Genomic DNA, 15,663 nt, shown 5'->3' with positions numbered 1-15,663 from the left:
TTTTTGCTAGGCTCAGCTTCAGACATCATGCCGGACACGTGACAAAGGCCTTCTCTCTCTCTCTCTCTCTCTCTCTCTCTCTCTCTCTCTCTCTCTCTCTCTCTAACTCTCTCTCTCTAACTCTGTGCTTTGCTTTGTGACCAAAAAAAGAGGAGTTTCTTTTTTCTTTATGCCATGAGTTTGCTGGAGACGCCACATGTTCTTAAAACTAGTTTATGCCATTGGTCTAATATTTACCACTTTTCTCCAAGGTAGCTGAATTTTGCTCCGATCTTCGAAACCTTTATTCAAGGGGACGTGACAGTTAGTCTCTCTCTCTCTCTCTCTCTCTCTCTCTCTCTCTCTCTCTCTCTCTCTCTCTAAAAACAATTCGAGTATTCCCATGAAATTTAAAAGCTCTTTGTTTCAATATTACAGACGGAAATCTAAGAGAGCTTACATAACTTTTAGTCTTATGTAAATCACCATTTTTATAATTTTTCAGATTCTAAGTTTCAGTCGACGTAAACCTGAGAGAGAGAGAGAGAGAGAGAGAAGAGAGAGAGAGAGAGAGAGAGAGAGAGAGAGAGAGAGAGAGAGAAAGAGCGAGCGGGTTTTCATTACGAAGGACACGATTATATTGTTTCTGGAACAAATAAAATTTAAAATATTCATGGAAAACAGAACCTGGAAAAGATTGCTCGAAGGTTTACGAGCAGATGGAGTGAACCTCCCTCTTTCGAACCTAGAAATCCTAGACTCATCCATTTCCATAGACCAAATATGGGAAGAATAGTTAGGGATACAGGATAAAAACCCTTAAAAAAAGGCCACTCCATAGAAAAACTGGAATTTGTGGCGAGATCGAATGACAGAATCCTTCTCGCGAGTAGATCCGGTAGAGATTCATTTCTTAAGTCACGATGCTTGGGGAGTTTCTGCACGCACTTTCGTTTGCACACGCACCGTGCTCCTCTTGTCCGGTGGGTGTTGTAACGCTCTCATATCTCGAGATGTCCCTGTGTTATTGTGTAGAGTAAGTATAAATTTTAGGTGGCCCCAGCAGTTTTAGATAGGCCTATATAGCCTGTATGACATGGTCATTTTTTATGTTACGTCAGCTCGAGTGTTTGTATAGGTCTAAAGCTTGCTCTCTCATTTTCAAGATGTCCCAGCAATTGTTATTTTGGAAGGTTAAGATGTAAATTTGGGTGGTTCCAGCTTAAATGACCTGTTTTTGGATAGGCCTATGTAGCCGGTAAGACATGGCCATATGATATTACAGCTTGAGCGTTTGCATAAGTCTAGAGCTTGCTCAAGATGACGCTGGTGTGTTGTGCTGACAATCTCGTGCATTTCATGTTTCTGTAATACCAGAAAAGGTTCAACTATCATGAATTAGATAAACAACTGGAAGGGGGGAAGAAGTTGAATAACCTTGGCTGAAACTGCTAGCCAGAGAGAGAGAGAGAGAGAGAGAGAGAGAGAGAGAGAGAGAGAGAGAGAGAGAATTTCACAGTGTCTCTTGTCCAGATTGTCCGGCTTGCTTTTGGTCAAAGTAATGATGTCGCGTGTTATTGTAACGGACCACCCTCTCCGCTTGTTCCCCATCTCTCTTTAAATGATGGTTTGAACTGGTATAATCTCGATCCAATCCTGTTTAATAATACTTTTATGGAAATCCAGAGTGGATGGAATGTATTCCAGTTTCAAAACAAGATGACTTTTTCGAATGTAACTTATCTGGACAGTCCATAGGAAGTCTAAAGTATATTTAAGCGATTTACTTAACCATTTAGCTACTCCAGCACAGCTAGGAGGTTATATTTTTCACTAGGCCTACCTGTGTGTTATGCGTCACTAGGCCTACCTGTGTTATGTGTCTAGGCCTACCTATGTTATGCGTCACTAGGCCTAACTGTTTTATGCGTCACTAGGCCTACCTGTGTGTTATGCGTCACTAGGCCTGCCCTGTGTGTTATACGTCACTAGGCCTGCCTGTGTGTTATGCTTCATAGGCCTACCTGTGTGCTGAGTTCCTCATTGGACGGGTTGGTATCGTTCTCAGCTAGCACTCTGCTGGGCCCGTGTTCAATTCTCCAACCAGCCAATGAAGAATCAGAGAAATATACTTCTGATGATTGAAATTTATTTCTCGTTATAATGTGGTTCGGATTCCACAATAAGCTGTAGGTCCCGTTGCTAGGTTAACCAACTGGTTCTTAGCCACGTAAAATAAATCTAATCCTTTGGGCCAGCCCTTGGAGAGCTGTTAATCAGCCCAGTGGTCTGGTTGAACTAAGGTATACTTAAATTTACTTGTGTGCTATGTGTCACAAGGCCTGCCTGTGCGTTATGCGTCACTAGGCCTGCCTGTGTGTTATGTGTCACTAGATCTACCTGTGTGTTGTGTCACTAGGCCTGCCTGTGTGTTATGTGTCACTAGGCCTGCTTGTGTGTTATGCATCACTAGGCCTACCTGTGTGCTATGTGTCACTAGGCCTGCCTGTGTTATGCATCACTAGGCCTATCTGTGCGTTATGTGTCACGAGACCTACCTGTGTGTTGTGTCATTAGGCTTGCCTGTGTGTTACGTATCACTAGGCCTGCCTGTGTGCTATGTGTCACTAGGCCTGTCTGTGTGTTATGTATCACTAGGCCTACCTGTGTGTTATGTGTCACTAGACCTACATGTGTGTTGTGTCACTAGGCCTGCCTGTGTGTTATACGTCACTAGGGCTACCTGTGTGTTATGAGTCACTACTATGTATTTCAGGAAGTTTGAGTCACAGTTTTTGGCTAATATCTTTCAAACCAATCGATTGATTGGTATGATACTTTGAAACAGTTTCTCACACCCTCCCCTAATTTTTTATAAACACATATTTTAAAGGCACTTTACTCTTTAATTTTAGTACATAGCCAAACCTAGTCAGTCAAGATTTACGAATTCATTCAGATAAGCACTCTTGGAGTACTTATCCCTCCTAAGGCCAAGAGAGCCAATTGGGTGGAGTCGTCTCCTGCCTGGAGTGACTATGTAGGCGATGACGTATCTGAAAGCTACCCGCTCATTACGGCAAGTCACTTGCTGACGCAATAAGGAGGTAGACAAAGCTCCGCCTACATGGGGGATTTTGGGGGAAGTGAGCAGGCCTTCTCTTTCCCTTGGCCTTGTTCCCTCCTATCACCGACCCTTCATTCATTCCCCACTCATCTCTCTCTCTCTCTCTCTCTCTCTCTCTCTCTCTCTCTCTCTCTCTCTCTCTCTCTCTCTTCGCAATATTTGTTATGTAATGGAATGTTTTGAGGCACATATCAGCACTGCAATTTTTCAACTGGGCAATGTAGGATGAAATGAGTTAACGATCTACATGATTATACAGAATTTAGGGGTTTCCGAAATCTTTGTAGTTGATGAATGAAATGTCGGGTTAAACGACGGGTTTATCGCTGTTCAGAGTTATGGCTTACATGTTGAAATGGTTATAAACTGTTCTGTGATTTTAACTCATTATTTCATATATATATATATATATATATATATATATATATATATATATATATATATATATATATAGAACAGTGAATTTAAAATAAACATGAAATAATATTTCATCACAAAATTATGCAAACAAAATAAAACCAATCACATTCATGAAGAAAGTAACATAAGCTACGGGGTCTAATGACGTCAAGGAAAAGTAGGGAGAAGAATGGTGAAGTCAATAAGGAAAGTTGGGTCTAGCGAGGAATTTACTATAAGTAGATACTCAGGACAAGTTCAACAATAACCAAGCTCGTATGTCCGAAAGCGTTAATCAGTTTGCTGGCTGCCCCATCAAGTTCAAGAGTAAAGTGTCTGAAAAAGCTAAATTTGGAAACTGAATTTTTACCAAAAATTAGGGGAGGGTGTGAACCACACTTGCAGAGTAACACACCGATCCTTCAATTAATTTGGATGGTTTTGACAAAAATCGATGACTCAAACTTCCTGAAATACATAGTAGGCCTGCCTGTGTATGTGTCACTGAAGATGAGGGTGAAGGCAAACGGATGGAGTACGCAAATTATTGATAGAAAAAACTCTGAACATTTCATATGGTGATTCACATCGGTGTATCTCTGTAACTGAATCGTGATGGATGTTGTAGACTAAGCTGGCCTTATACCAACACAGATTTTTGAGTTTCCCTTAAAGATAGTGGCTGAATAAAGGAACAGAATAAAGGTATAGGTGGAGGGACTGTCCATAGAAAAAAAAAGTCTATTTTCCAAAAAAATAACGCAACATTTTTATATGTAGCGATATTTTTAGTTTTCTGTAAAAGAATACTATTGTGCCGGCTAAGTCTGTCCGTCCGCACTTTATTCTGTCCGCACTTTTTCTGTCTGCACTTTTTGTGTCCGCCCTCAGATCTTAAAAACTACTGAGGCTCGAGGGTTGCAAGTTGGTATGTTAATCATCCAACCTCCAGTCATCAAACATAACAAATTGCAGCCCTCTAGCCTCGGTAGTTGTTATTCTGTTTAAGGTTAAAGTTAACCATAATCTTGCTTCTAGCGACGATATAAGATAGGGCCGAGCCCACCGAAAGATAGAGCAATTTTCGGTGGCCTTGATTATACACTGTACAGAAAACTTGTTTATATCTGTGTTGAAGATTTCTCTAAGATAGATTTTTAGCCACTGGTTCGAAGAGCAGATGCACCAATGAACAACGCGATATTTGTTAATTTTTAATTCTTTCTTATTATTTCAGATTCTGGGCCTTGATATCACAAGCTCTCCCCAAATCAACATGCGCTTGAATCCGGAACGTTCTTCGGCTGTCTTAAAAGATGTCTGAAGTCTCTAGGTTTTGTCCAGCGATGCAGAAGCCTTAAATGAAATAAGTGTTGAACCTGGTCACTATAACCTTAATAATTTCACCAATTATTCGGAAGAGAATAATTGAAAAGATGACAAAGAGTACATATAATTTAGTTTACTAAGTTATTCTAGAAAACTACTTAAATAAAAGAAATATATGATTAAGAATGTATAAATATTTCTTGAACAAGTAATATTAGTGCAAAGAGAAGAAGCATATTCATAGAGATTATAAGCAAATAGTCAAATTGCTGAGGAAAAAATTAACAAAAAGAAACATTATATACAAGTCAAGGGCGTCTAGGTTTTTCTAAAGTAATACGGTTATAGACCAAATTGTAAAGGTGGGAAGCGATCTCACAATCAAAGAGAGAGAGAGAGAGAGAGAGAGAGAGAGAGAGAGAGAGAGAGAGAGAGAGAGAGAGAGAGAAACTTTATATTTGAGAAAAGTAAGCCTATTTTTCTCTACTAAAACACAGTTCATAGACCAAACTGTAAGAGTGGGAAGCGATCTCACAGTAGAGGAGAGAGAGAGAGAGAGAGAGAGAGAGAGAGAGAGAGAGAGAGAGAGAGAGAGAAGTAACCACAGGTTCGGAGAAATGATGCACGCCTTACCATTACTGGCAATTCTCACCTGTTTCCCGAGAATAGACTGCAGTTCAAATCTCCCTTCTTACCTGAGGAACCAGGGATCACAGGACGATCATTCCGCAGGTAAATACCCCCAGGTAACTCTGGTCCCATGTCTGGAAATATATATTTTATTCTAGTTAGAAATATATATGAAAATATATAAAAAAAAGTTTCATGCATTTGGAGGGGAAAACCCGCTCACAGTTACCAAGCTCTCACTGGACAAAACTCTTAGCCTTACCTACACTGCCAGTCACAGGTCGTTTTACTGACCTTCTTGGACTTAAGGCCTTATTATAACCCTTGACCCTACTTCTGCTTACTACTCCTTGCAAAAGGTCTGTTGCAAGTCCAGTAACTGTAGGATTTCCATTTTAACCCCCTTCTCCTTCAAGAATAATGCTTGCTTCTGCTTGCAAAAGGACTGTTGTAAGTCCTATGACTGTAGGTTTTTTTCCTTTTAACCTTCTCCTAGATTAATGCTTGCTAATAATGCTTTCTGCTGCTTGCAAAAGGTCTGTTACAAGTCCAGTAACTGTAAGTTTTTCATTTTAACCCTTCTTCCAGAATAATGCTTGCTGCTGCTTGCAAAAGGTCTGTTGCAAGTCCATTAACTGTAGGTTTTCCATTTTAACCTTCTTCTGTCAGAATAATGCTCGATGCTGCTTGCAAAAGGTCTGTTGCAAGTCCATTAACTGTAGGTTTTCCATTTTAACCTTCTTCTGTCAGAATAATGCTCGATGCTGCTTGCAAAAGGTCTGTTGCAAGTTCCGTAACTGTATATGTTTCATCTTACCCTTGTTCTTCCAGAATGATGCTTGCTGCTGCCTGCAAAAGGTCTGTTGCAGGTCCAGCAACTGTAGATTTTTAATCTATCCTTCTTCTTCCATAATAATGCTTGTTGTAAGTTCAGGAACTGTAGGATATAAATTTTAACCTCCCAGAATAATGGTTGCTAATAATGCTTTCTGCTGATTGCAGAAGGCCTGTTGCAAGTCCAGTAACTGTAGATTTTTAATTTATCCTTCACTTCTTCTTCTTCTTCCAGAATATCTCATAAACTCCGTCGTGAAAGGAGATTTCAAGGAAGTCCTTCGTCTGGTCCAGAGTAATAGCTCCTTCGCCAACGCTCAGGATTCAGGTATGGTGTTTAAGGCCGCAGATAGCGATCGCTCTCGTGAGGGGTTTGCGTTCTGTGTTGTGACAGAGATCCTACAACTATACAGTTCGTTTCTTGAAAGAACGTTTTTACTAGAAATGTCTAAAACATTTTTACTACTTTTAGCTGGTTTTTCTTACTTATCCCCTAGTATACTTATGATGTTTTTTATATTCACGAATATTAGTCCACATATATCGTTTGATATCCAGTTCACTCTACCTCGGGAATAACTTATACCCAAGGGGAATTATAGCGGATGATTATTTCGTCCCCGGCAGAATTCGAACCTATCCTCGGTCAAGAAACAACGACACACAGTGACTCTGACCACCCGGCCATCACGAGAAAGCTGGGTGGTCTAAATCAATTATTATAGTTTCTAAGCCCTTTGTTGGCCGAGTTGGTTGAGCTTCAGACCGTCATTCGATGAGCCGGAGTTCGATTCCCGCCGCCGGCTGATGAAGAGTTAGAGGAATTTATTTCTGGTGATAGAAATTCATTTCTCGCTATAATGTGGTTCGGATTCCACAATAAGCTGTAGGTCCCGTTGCTAAGTAACCAATTGGTCCTTAGCCACGTAAAATAAGTCTAATCCTTCGGGCCAGCCCTAGGAGAGCTGTTAATCAGCTCAGTGGTCTGGTAAAACTAAGCTATACTTACTTTATAGTTGTTTCTAAAGTAAGCAATGATTCGAATCCTGGCGGGGACGACGCAGATATCAGTTACAATTCTCCTTGGGTGTAAGTGATTCCCAAGGTACAGTGAATGGGTATTAAATAATATTTGTTGCTTAATATTCATATAATATATATAATATATTTATTTTCTTATTTTTACTTGCGTTTATTTTCCTGATTTTCTTGTTATTTTGTAAGTTCACTTTTGTTATTCCGGAGGTATAGTAGTAAAAAGAATATTAAATAATACTTGTGGCGTAATATTCATATAATGTTTATTTTCGTGTATTCTACTTGTGTATGTTTTCATCTAATTTCTTGTTACTTAATACTGTTTGCAATGCCACCTTCTCTCTCAGTTTATTCAAAGCCTCTTGTCAGTAATCAATTCCTTCATTGTATTTCAGAATGCCACTTTTTCTCTTCCAGAAAAAACCGCCCTGACTTATGCTGTACAAAAGGGGGACGTGAGGATGGTACGCCTTCTCCTGCAGTATGGCGCCAATACTAATTCTTACGTGGAGATGTCCCTAGGTTCGTATCTCGTGACATGATGTAAATGAGAACCTGGAATTGAACACTAAAGTTTAGAAGTAGCATCAAAGAAACCCGATTTCTTCAGAGTAAAATTGGGAAGAAGGAGAAAGCGAAATAGACCCGATTTCTTCAGAGTAAAATTGGGAAGAAGGAGAAAGCGAAATAGACCCAATTTCTTCAGAGTAAAATTGGGAAGAAGGAGAAAGCGAAATAGACCCGATTTCTTCAGAGTAAAATTGGGAAGAAGGAGAAAGCGAAATATACCCGATTTCTTCAGAGTAAAATTGGGAAGAAGGAGAAAGCGAAATATACCCGATTTCTTCAGAGTAAAATTGGGAAGCAGGAGAAAGCGAAATAGACCCGATTTCTTCAGAGTAAAATTGGGAAGAAGGAGAAAGCGAAATAGACCCAATTTCTTCAGAGTAAAATTGGGAAGAAGGAGAAAGCGAAATAGACTGGATTTCTTCAGAGCAAAAGTGGGAAGAAAGATAAAAAGAAAGAGACCCGATTTCTTCAGATTAGTGGTGGGAAGAAGGAGAAAAAGAATTAGCCCAATTTCTTCAGAGTAAAAGTGGGAAGAAGCAGAAAGTGAAATAGACCCGATTTCTTCAGAGTAAAAGTGGAAAGTAGGAGAAAACGAAATAGACAAGATTTCTTCAGATTAAAAGCGGGAAGAAGGAGAAAACGAAATAGACCCGATTATTTAGAGTAAAAGTGGGAAGATAGCGAACACGAAATAGACCTCATTTCTTTAGAGTAAGAGTGAGAAACATCCTTTATATACGAAGAAAATTTTCATTCTTTTCCCTAATTGATAGAATACTTTTTTTTTTTTTATTTCAGCCTTCCCGCCGTCTTTCTGGGCCGTGGACACGAACAACACTGAAATCCTGAAACTCTTGCTGGAATACTGTGCTGATCCCAACGTGCAGCACGAGTTTGAGAGAGGTGAGGGGCTTATTGTCGTGATCACGGAAAAGAGTTGATACATATACATAAACATGTATGAGAGAGAGAGAGAGAGAGAGAGAGAGAGAGAGAGAGAGAGAGAGAGAGAGAGAGAGAGAGAGAGAGAGAGAGACATTATTATTAGAAAAAGTACTTCAGTTTTGCAATAACCATCATAAGAAGAGAGAGAGAGAGAGAGAGAGAGAGAGAGAGAGAGAGAGAGAGAGAGAGAGAGAGAGAGTTATTATTGGGAAAAGAGTAATTCAGTTCTGCAATAACATTCATAAGAAGTGAAACAGAGAGAGAGAGAGAGAGAGAGAGAGAGAGAGAGAGAGAGAGAGAGAGAGAGAGAGAGAGAGAGAGAGAGAGAGAGAGAGATACACATTATTATTGGAAAATGAGCAGTTCAGTTTTGCAATAACTTTCATAAGAAGAAGAAGAAGAAGAAGAAGAAGAAGAAGAAGAAGAGAGAGAGAGAGAGAGAGAGAGAGAGAGAGAGAGAGAGAGAGAGAGAGAGAGATACACATTATTACTGGAAAAAGAGCAATTCAGTTTTGCGATAACCTTCATAAGAAGAGAGAGAGAGAGAGAGAGAGAGAGAGAGAGAGAGAGAGAGAGAGAGAGAGAAATTATTATTTGGAAAAAGATTACTTCCGTTTCGTAATAACCTTCATAAAAATATCAAGTGCCATTTAAATGAATATTTATTTCTATTTGAAAATATAATAAAATTATAATTAAAGAAATTTATGACAACTTAATGTCTGTGGCAACCTAATTGCCAAAATTTTTCAGTGGGCCTTCCATTGAAATTTTCTATGGCCCTCCTGGGGGCTACATGTGGCCCAGATTGGGACCACTAGCCTTGGCTATTTCAAATTTGGTGGAACAACTGAAATCTTTCATTCCCTAAAGATTATGAGTTAATTCAACAATTTTCTAATATATCATTAGCTACTCAGGGCTAAATTTAGCATAAAGATGATAAAATAGGTTTACTATTTCACTCTCGGATGAGTAAATTCAATATTATTCTAACAGATATATCATTAGCTACTTTATAAATTTAGCATCAAAATGACAAAATATGTTCTATAGTTCACTCACAGATGAGTAAATTCAATATTATTCTAATACAGGTATACCATTAGCTTCTTAGAGCTCAATTTAGCATCAAACTGTCAAAAAATCTTCCCTAAATTCACTCACGTGACTCGTCGCTTATTTTGACAGATTTTTTCCCACTTGCAGATGTCAGAATAGACTTGGGCCAAATAAAATTCTTCTACTTTAAACTTCTTAATTTCAGGCGAAACTCGCAGTCTGAGGGGCGCAGCGGAACTGAAACAGAATCTTAAGATGGTGGAACTCATTGATGGTGAGTTATAAGTCACACATTCGCGAAATTATTATTATTATTATTATTATTATTATTATTATTATTATTATTATTATTATTATTATTATTATTATTATTATTATTCATAATATGAACCCTATTCATATGGAACAAGCTCACCATAGGGGCCATTGACTTGAATTCAAGCTTTCAGATAATATTATAGTGTTCATTAGGAAGAAGAGAAGGTAGAGGGAAATACAGAAAGAGATCTCGCTTATTAAAAAAGAAAAAATTAATGAATAAATTAAATAAAATTAATTAATAAATAAAAATGTATTGAAATGCAAGGAGACTAGCATCAGGGTATTATTGCACTGCATCCTCGCTTGAACTCTTGAAGTTCCAATTGCCCCACATCATCTGGGAGACTGTTCCACAGTCCAACGGTGTTGTGAGAAATGAAAATGAAAAGACAACATAATTTTCAAGTGAATTAACGATTTATAACGATACTGAGAATTCATGCATACACACAGGCATGAATATACCGTATATGCCTAGGTTATCCTTCCAGGTGAAAATAATCATAGCCATGATCAATAGCGGATCCAGGGAGGGGGCCACCTGGGCTCCCCCATGAAAAATAATGACAAAATAATAATATTGAAGATTTAGATAATAACAGCATAAACGAGAAATATGAAAGTGGGAAAAACTAATAAATCTGTTTTATAGAAATAATATAAATATATTATTTCTATAATAAATCTATTATAGAAATAATATATATATATATATATATATATATATATATATATATATATATATATATATATATATATATATATATATATAATATGAAAACTGGTGACTCCCCATGAAATTTTTCTGGGTCCGCTAGTGGCCATGAAAGTGGTTTCGCGTTAGGTGAAAAAAATTTGATGTTTTAACGGGATACCACTGTATAAATACAGCTAGACTTTACGTTGTTAGTCCTAGTTTCCGTATATGACAAATAACAATAACTTTTTTAACTTTAATATATGATGTCTATCCATAGGATCAACCGAACGGGAAACATTCGGATTACGAATAAATTTTTAGCTTTTAGCTTTCGTCTGATTGACTGGCGACCTTGCCAGCTGATTGCTAGCTGAGTATGGCCATTGGCCATACTCAGCTAGCATAAAAGCTACAGTTCAACAAATGTTATCTTTGCTTACGTTTCAGTGAGCAAAGATAACTTAAATGTTTTACGTATAAACCAATGATTATATATCATAAAGGCTATTTTACGATTAAATTTTAGCTTTTAGCTTCATCCTGCCTGAGTGGCGACCTCCTCAGCTGACTGCAAGTTGAGGAGGGCTATTGGTTAAGTTGATGAAAGTTGCAATATAAAAGAATATAAGCTTTTTTGAAACAAAAGGACAGAATTTTAGAAAGCGAACACCTACACTAAATTCAAATCAGTGACGGCCAAGTTCTCGTATCTGGATATCTTTTTCACAGAATACATGCAACACGGGTGCGGCAGATGCCCGGCTGAGAGAAGGTTGTTCGCTCCTCTCAACATCAACTGGTTCCTACCCGAAACTGCCAGTCGAAATGTCGCCAACATTAGCTGTCCCGTCAGCTACGGGTACACTTTCGGCACCTGGAGGTGCGGTACCAATTCGACCTGGGACGAAGCACCGGACCTTAGGTACGCCTTGATATGTGTATGTATATGTATATGTATATATATATATATATATATATATATATATATATGTATATGTATATATATATGTATATATATATTATATACAAACACACACACACACACACACACACACACACATATATATATATATATATATATATATATATATATATATACATATATATTAAAATATTAAATAAATTAATAAATATATATATATATATATATATATATGATTCGTGTCTTTAAAAACTACGAGTAGCTAAATGAAATGAGCCGTTTGTAAACACTATGTAAAAAAAGTTTGTTGGTGAGCGCATGCCAAGGTAAGCTTACGATTTCAGTTCAAAAAAGGTTATTGAAACATGGCGATACCTGCCGAAATGACGTAGCTTCACTTAAAATTGATGATATTAACTTTTTTGTTTTGCGTTTTCTCTTTTTTCAGTCCGTGTAGGAACATAGAAAGCCTAATCAAGACCCCTGGAGAGACCAGCGTCCCAACGACTGCTGCAGAGAACCTCGCCAAGATGGCCGACAGTATCAACAGTGTCACTCTCCTTCCTGGAGACTTACTGGCTATCGACGACGCCGTGAAAACACTCCAGACTCAGCATATCAACCACGATCTCCTGCAGTTCGAGCCCGAGGCTCCTACTTTGACGAAGGTGCTGACGGGGATTGGGTAGAGAGATGAATGTACGAAATCATTTTTATCCTGGGAGGAATTTGAGATTTCTAGCTGTTGAGATTGGTAGGCGTGGATATCGTTCACTCAGAGATGGTGTCAGATGCGATATCACTGCTACAATTAAATAAATGTAGGCTGTTACAGGATGGGTAATGCGCCCTCCATAACGGAGCAGTGTCACAGAACTACTGCTGCCTTGTTGAAAAAGAAAACTGAATAAAATAAAATTCCCGGTGTGTGTTGGGGGAGGGGGCGGGGAATAGCGCCATCAGTGCACCTCATGCGGAGCACTGTAGGCATTACGTAAGGATCTTTGCAGCGTCCCTTCGGCCTCTAACCGCAACCCCTTTCATTCCTGTTACTGTACCTCTGTTCATATTCTCTTTCTTCCGTCTTACTTTCCACCCTCTCCTAACAACTGATAGTTCAACTGCGAGGTTTTCCTCCTGTTACACCTGTCAAACCTTCTTACTGTCAATTTCCGTTTCACCGCTGAATGACCTCATAGGTCCCAGCGCCTGATCTTTGACCTAAATTCTATATTTTATTCTATTCAATAAAACAAATGACAATATCGTGAGGAATTTGTTGTATAAAATACACAGTTATATTAAAAAACTGTTTTTGGCAAAAATTATAATCATTAAAGTTTTAAACTTTCGCCAATAATACAATTTAGTGATACGATTGTGGATTGTTTATAAAAATAATAATAATAATAATAATAATAATAATAATAATAATAATAATAATAATAACAAAGGCAAAAAATATGATGAACATGGAATTGCTAATAATAATAATAATAATAATAATAATAATAATAATAATAATAATAATAATAATACAGTAAAAATGTAAATATGGACTAAATAATAATAATAATAATAATAATAATAATAATAATAATAATAATAATAATTATTATTATTATTATTATTATTATTATTATTATTATTATTATTATTATTATCCTCTTCCCCAGAAATACCTGAAGGCCCTGGTCAACGTCACAGGGAAGATGCTGGACGACCCTTCCATGTGGACGGCGATGCCCTCCGAGCAGGCCAAGACCGCCGTCACCGACCTTCAGGAGAACGTAGTCAAGGGCGCTCTCACAGCCGCCAAATACCTCTCCGACAACGCTACAGATGATTACCCGAACAATAATCTGCGTGAGTAGTGTTTAGTTGGTTCTCGGTTTCTCGCTTTTTTTTTTTTTTTGCGTTTTGGGGATTGATTTTCAGTTCGAAGGGGATTCTGTTGAGTTATTTCAAAGGGGATTTTATCAATATCGAAGGGATTTATGCGTTTCAAAGGGGGGTTTATGTATAAGGAGATTAATCAATTTCAAAGGGGATTTATTGATTTCACACTGGGATTGATTTATTTCAAAGCGGATTTATTCATTTTAAAGGGGATTGGTTGATTTCAAAAGAGACTGACTTATTTCAAAAGAGACACATTGATTTCAGAGGGAATTAACTGATTTCAAAGGGGACTAATTTATCTCATAGGGGATTTATTAGAGAGGGGATTAACTGATTTCAATGGATTCATTTAAAAGGTGTTTTCCAGTATAATAATAATAATAAAGATATATTGATTTCATAGGGATTTATTTAAAAGATGTTTTGCACTATAATAATAATAATAATAATAATAATAATAATAATAATAATAATAATAATAATAATAATAAACAGCATCTCCATTCCACCAGACGTCCGGGTATCCCACCAGCCACCGGGGTACTACACGGCAGAACAGAACCGCCACTACCAGCACCTCGTGTTTCCAAAGACCCACCTCCAACTTCCGGAGAGATTCTTCCACAAGTACACAGCTGGCAACCTGCAGGGGCCCACCAGCAAACCACCTCCCACTTCTTCGGCTGCTGGCGATGACGAAGACCCTGCGCTGATCACAGTCATATTCAGCTCCTACAGAGACCTGCACTGCATTTCCAATTCCGTTCCTTGGTATGGTTGTCGTTGCAGAGTTTAGAATAACAGCTGGGCTGCGTTTCTTGGGTTCATGTATGTTGGGCTGACAGGGTTGGCTTTTGAGAACAAGTAAAAAATGCAATCGAGTTTTCTGTACATCGTATAATCAAGGCCACCGAAAATAGATCTATCTTTTGTGGTCTCGGTATAATGCTGTATGAGCCCCTGCCCATGAAAGTTTAATCACGGGTCGATGGTGGCCTGGCCTATACCGTTGCCAGATGCACGATTATGGTTAACTTTAACCTTAAATCAAATAAAAGCTACTGAGGCTAAAGGGCTGAAATTTGGTGTGTTTGATGACTGGAGGGTGGATGATCAACATACCAATTTGCAGCCCTCTAGCCTCAGTAGTTTTTAAGATCCGAGGGCGGACAGGAAAAGTGCGGACGGACAGACAAAGCCGTCACAATAGTTTCCTTTTCAGAAAACTAATAAAAGGACGCGTGCTAAGAAATTCACAATCTCGTGAGAAACGGTTTGTGTGATGAAAATCCACAATCATATAGTAAATTGTATTATGAAGTAAAAGACGAAAACAGAGACTTTCGAACGCCTGAACGCTGTTCCTCATCAGTGCTTACGTTAAAAATATTTCAGCGTAAACAAAGATGAGGAACACCGTTCAGGTGTTCGAAAGTCTTTGCTTTTCTATTTTACATAGTAATATAGTTTACTGTATAATTGTGGAATTTTGTTACACAAAATGATGAGTATTATAGAAAGAATAATATAACGCTGGGATCTTAAGCATTTTGGGATTACGGGTTTGCCTTTTGGAAAAACAAGGGTTAACTATTATAAAAAGGCTTAACAATCACAGAAAGAAAAATGTAATGCTGGGACCTTTAGTAAGTTGGTCTGATGGGACTGCCTTTTGAAAAAAAAATGGGTTAAATCACTATCATTCTATTACGTGGAGTTATTCATATCAATAACTATAACAAAATCAGTCGTTTGCATTTTTTTCCACTCTATTCTGACCATGAAATGATAGATGTCACCTCCTTCTGAAGTTATGTAAACAACAAAACCCACGACAGACTCAAGATTTTGTAAGTTTCAGTCACAAGTGATTTACAGATTGGCGGAGCCAAAGTTCCCTAATAA

At 38.0% G+C, this 15,663-nt stretch overlaps 2 protein-coding genes across 2 annotated transcripts; both read left to right on the top strand.

Annotated features, from left to right (window-relative positions):
* Positions 1-811: 811 nt before the first annotated feature.
* Positions 812-10,198, top strand: LOC136829041 (ankyrin repeat domain-containing protein 49-like). Its single transcript, XM_067087427.1, has 6 exons — positions 812-1,015; positions 4,743-5,566; positions 6,534-6,626; positions 7,754-7,858; positions 8,705-8,809; positions 10,119-10,198. The coding sequence occupies exons 2-6, from the start codon at positions 5,452-5,454 to the stop codon at positions 10,196-10,198; spliced, it is 498 nt and encodes a 165-aa protein (XP_066943528.1). The 5' UTR covers positions 812-1,015; positions 4,743-5,451.
* A 2,111-nt stretch (positions 10,199-12,309) lies between these two features.
* LOC136828522 (uncharacterized) lies at positions 12,310-14,580 on the top strand. Its single transcript, XM_067086552.1, has 2 exons — positions 12,310-12,524; positions 13,533-14,580. The coding sequence occupies exons 1-2, from the start codon at positions 12,387-12,389 to the stop codon at positions 13,728-13,730; spliced, it is 336 nt and encodes a 111-aa protein (XP_066942653.1). The 5' UTR covers positions 12,310-12,386; the 3' UTR covers positions 13,731-14,580.
* Positions 14,581-15,663: the final 1,083 nt, after the last annotated feature.

The sequence above is a fragment of the Macrobrachium rosenbergii genome, chromosome 43, assembly GCF_040412425.1.
Source record: "Macrobrachium rosenbergii isolate ZJJX-2024 chromosome 43, ASM4041242v1, whole genome shotgun sequence".
Lineage (NCBI taxonomy): Eukaryota > Metazoa > Arthropoda > Malacostraca > Decapoda > Palaemonidae > Macrobrachium > Macrobrachium rosenbergii.
Note: the sequence above shows the minus strand (reverse complement) of the source record. Positions and strands in the feature narration are given on the sequence as shown.

Excerpts from the sequence above, each read along its gene's own strand:
- LOC136828522 (XM_067086552.1), top strand. The coding sequence starts at position 12,387 with ATGGCCGACAGTATCAACAGTGTCACTCTCCTTCCTGGAGACTTACTG. Across the intron at positions 12,525-13,532 it reads AGGCTCCTACTTTGACGAAG|AAATACCTGAAGGCCCTGGT; the intron begins GTGCTGACGGGG and ends CCTCTTCCCCAG.
- LOC136829041 (XM_067087427.1), top strand. The coding sequence starts at position 5,452 with ATGATGCACGCCTTACCATTACTGGCAATTCTCACCTGTTTCCCGAGA. Across the intron at positions 6,627-7,753 it reads CGCCAACGCTCAGGATTCAG|AAAAAACCGCCCTGACTTAT; the intron begins GTATGGTGTTTA and ends TTTCTCTTCCAG. Across the intron at positions 8,810-10,118 it reads GCAGCACGAGTTTGAGAGAG|GCGAAACTCGCAGTCTGAGG; the intron begins GTGAGGGGCTTA and ends TCTTAATTTCAG.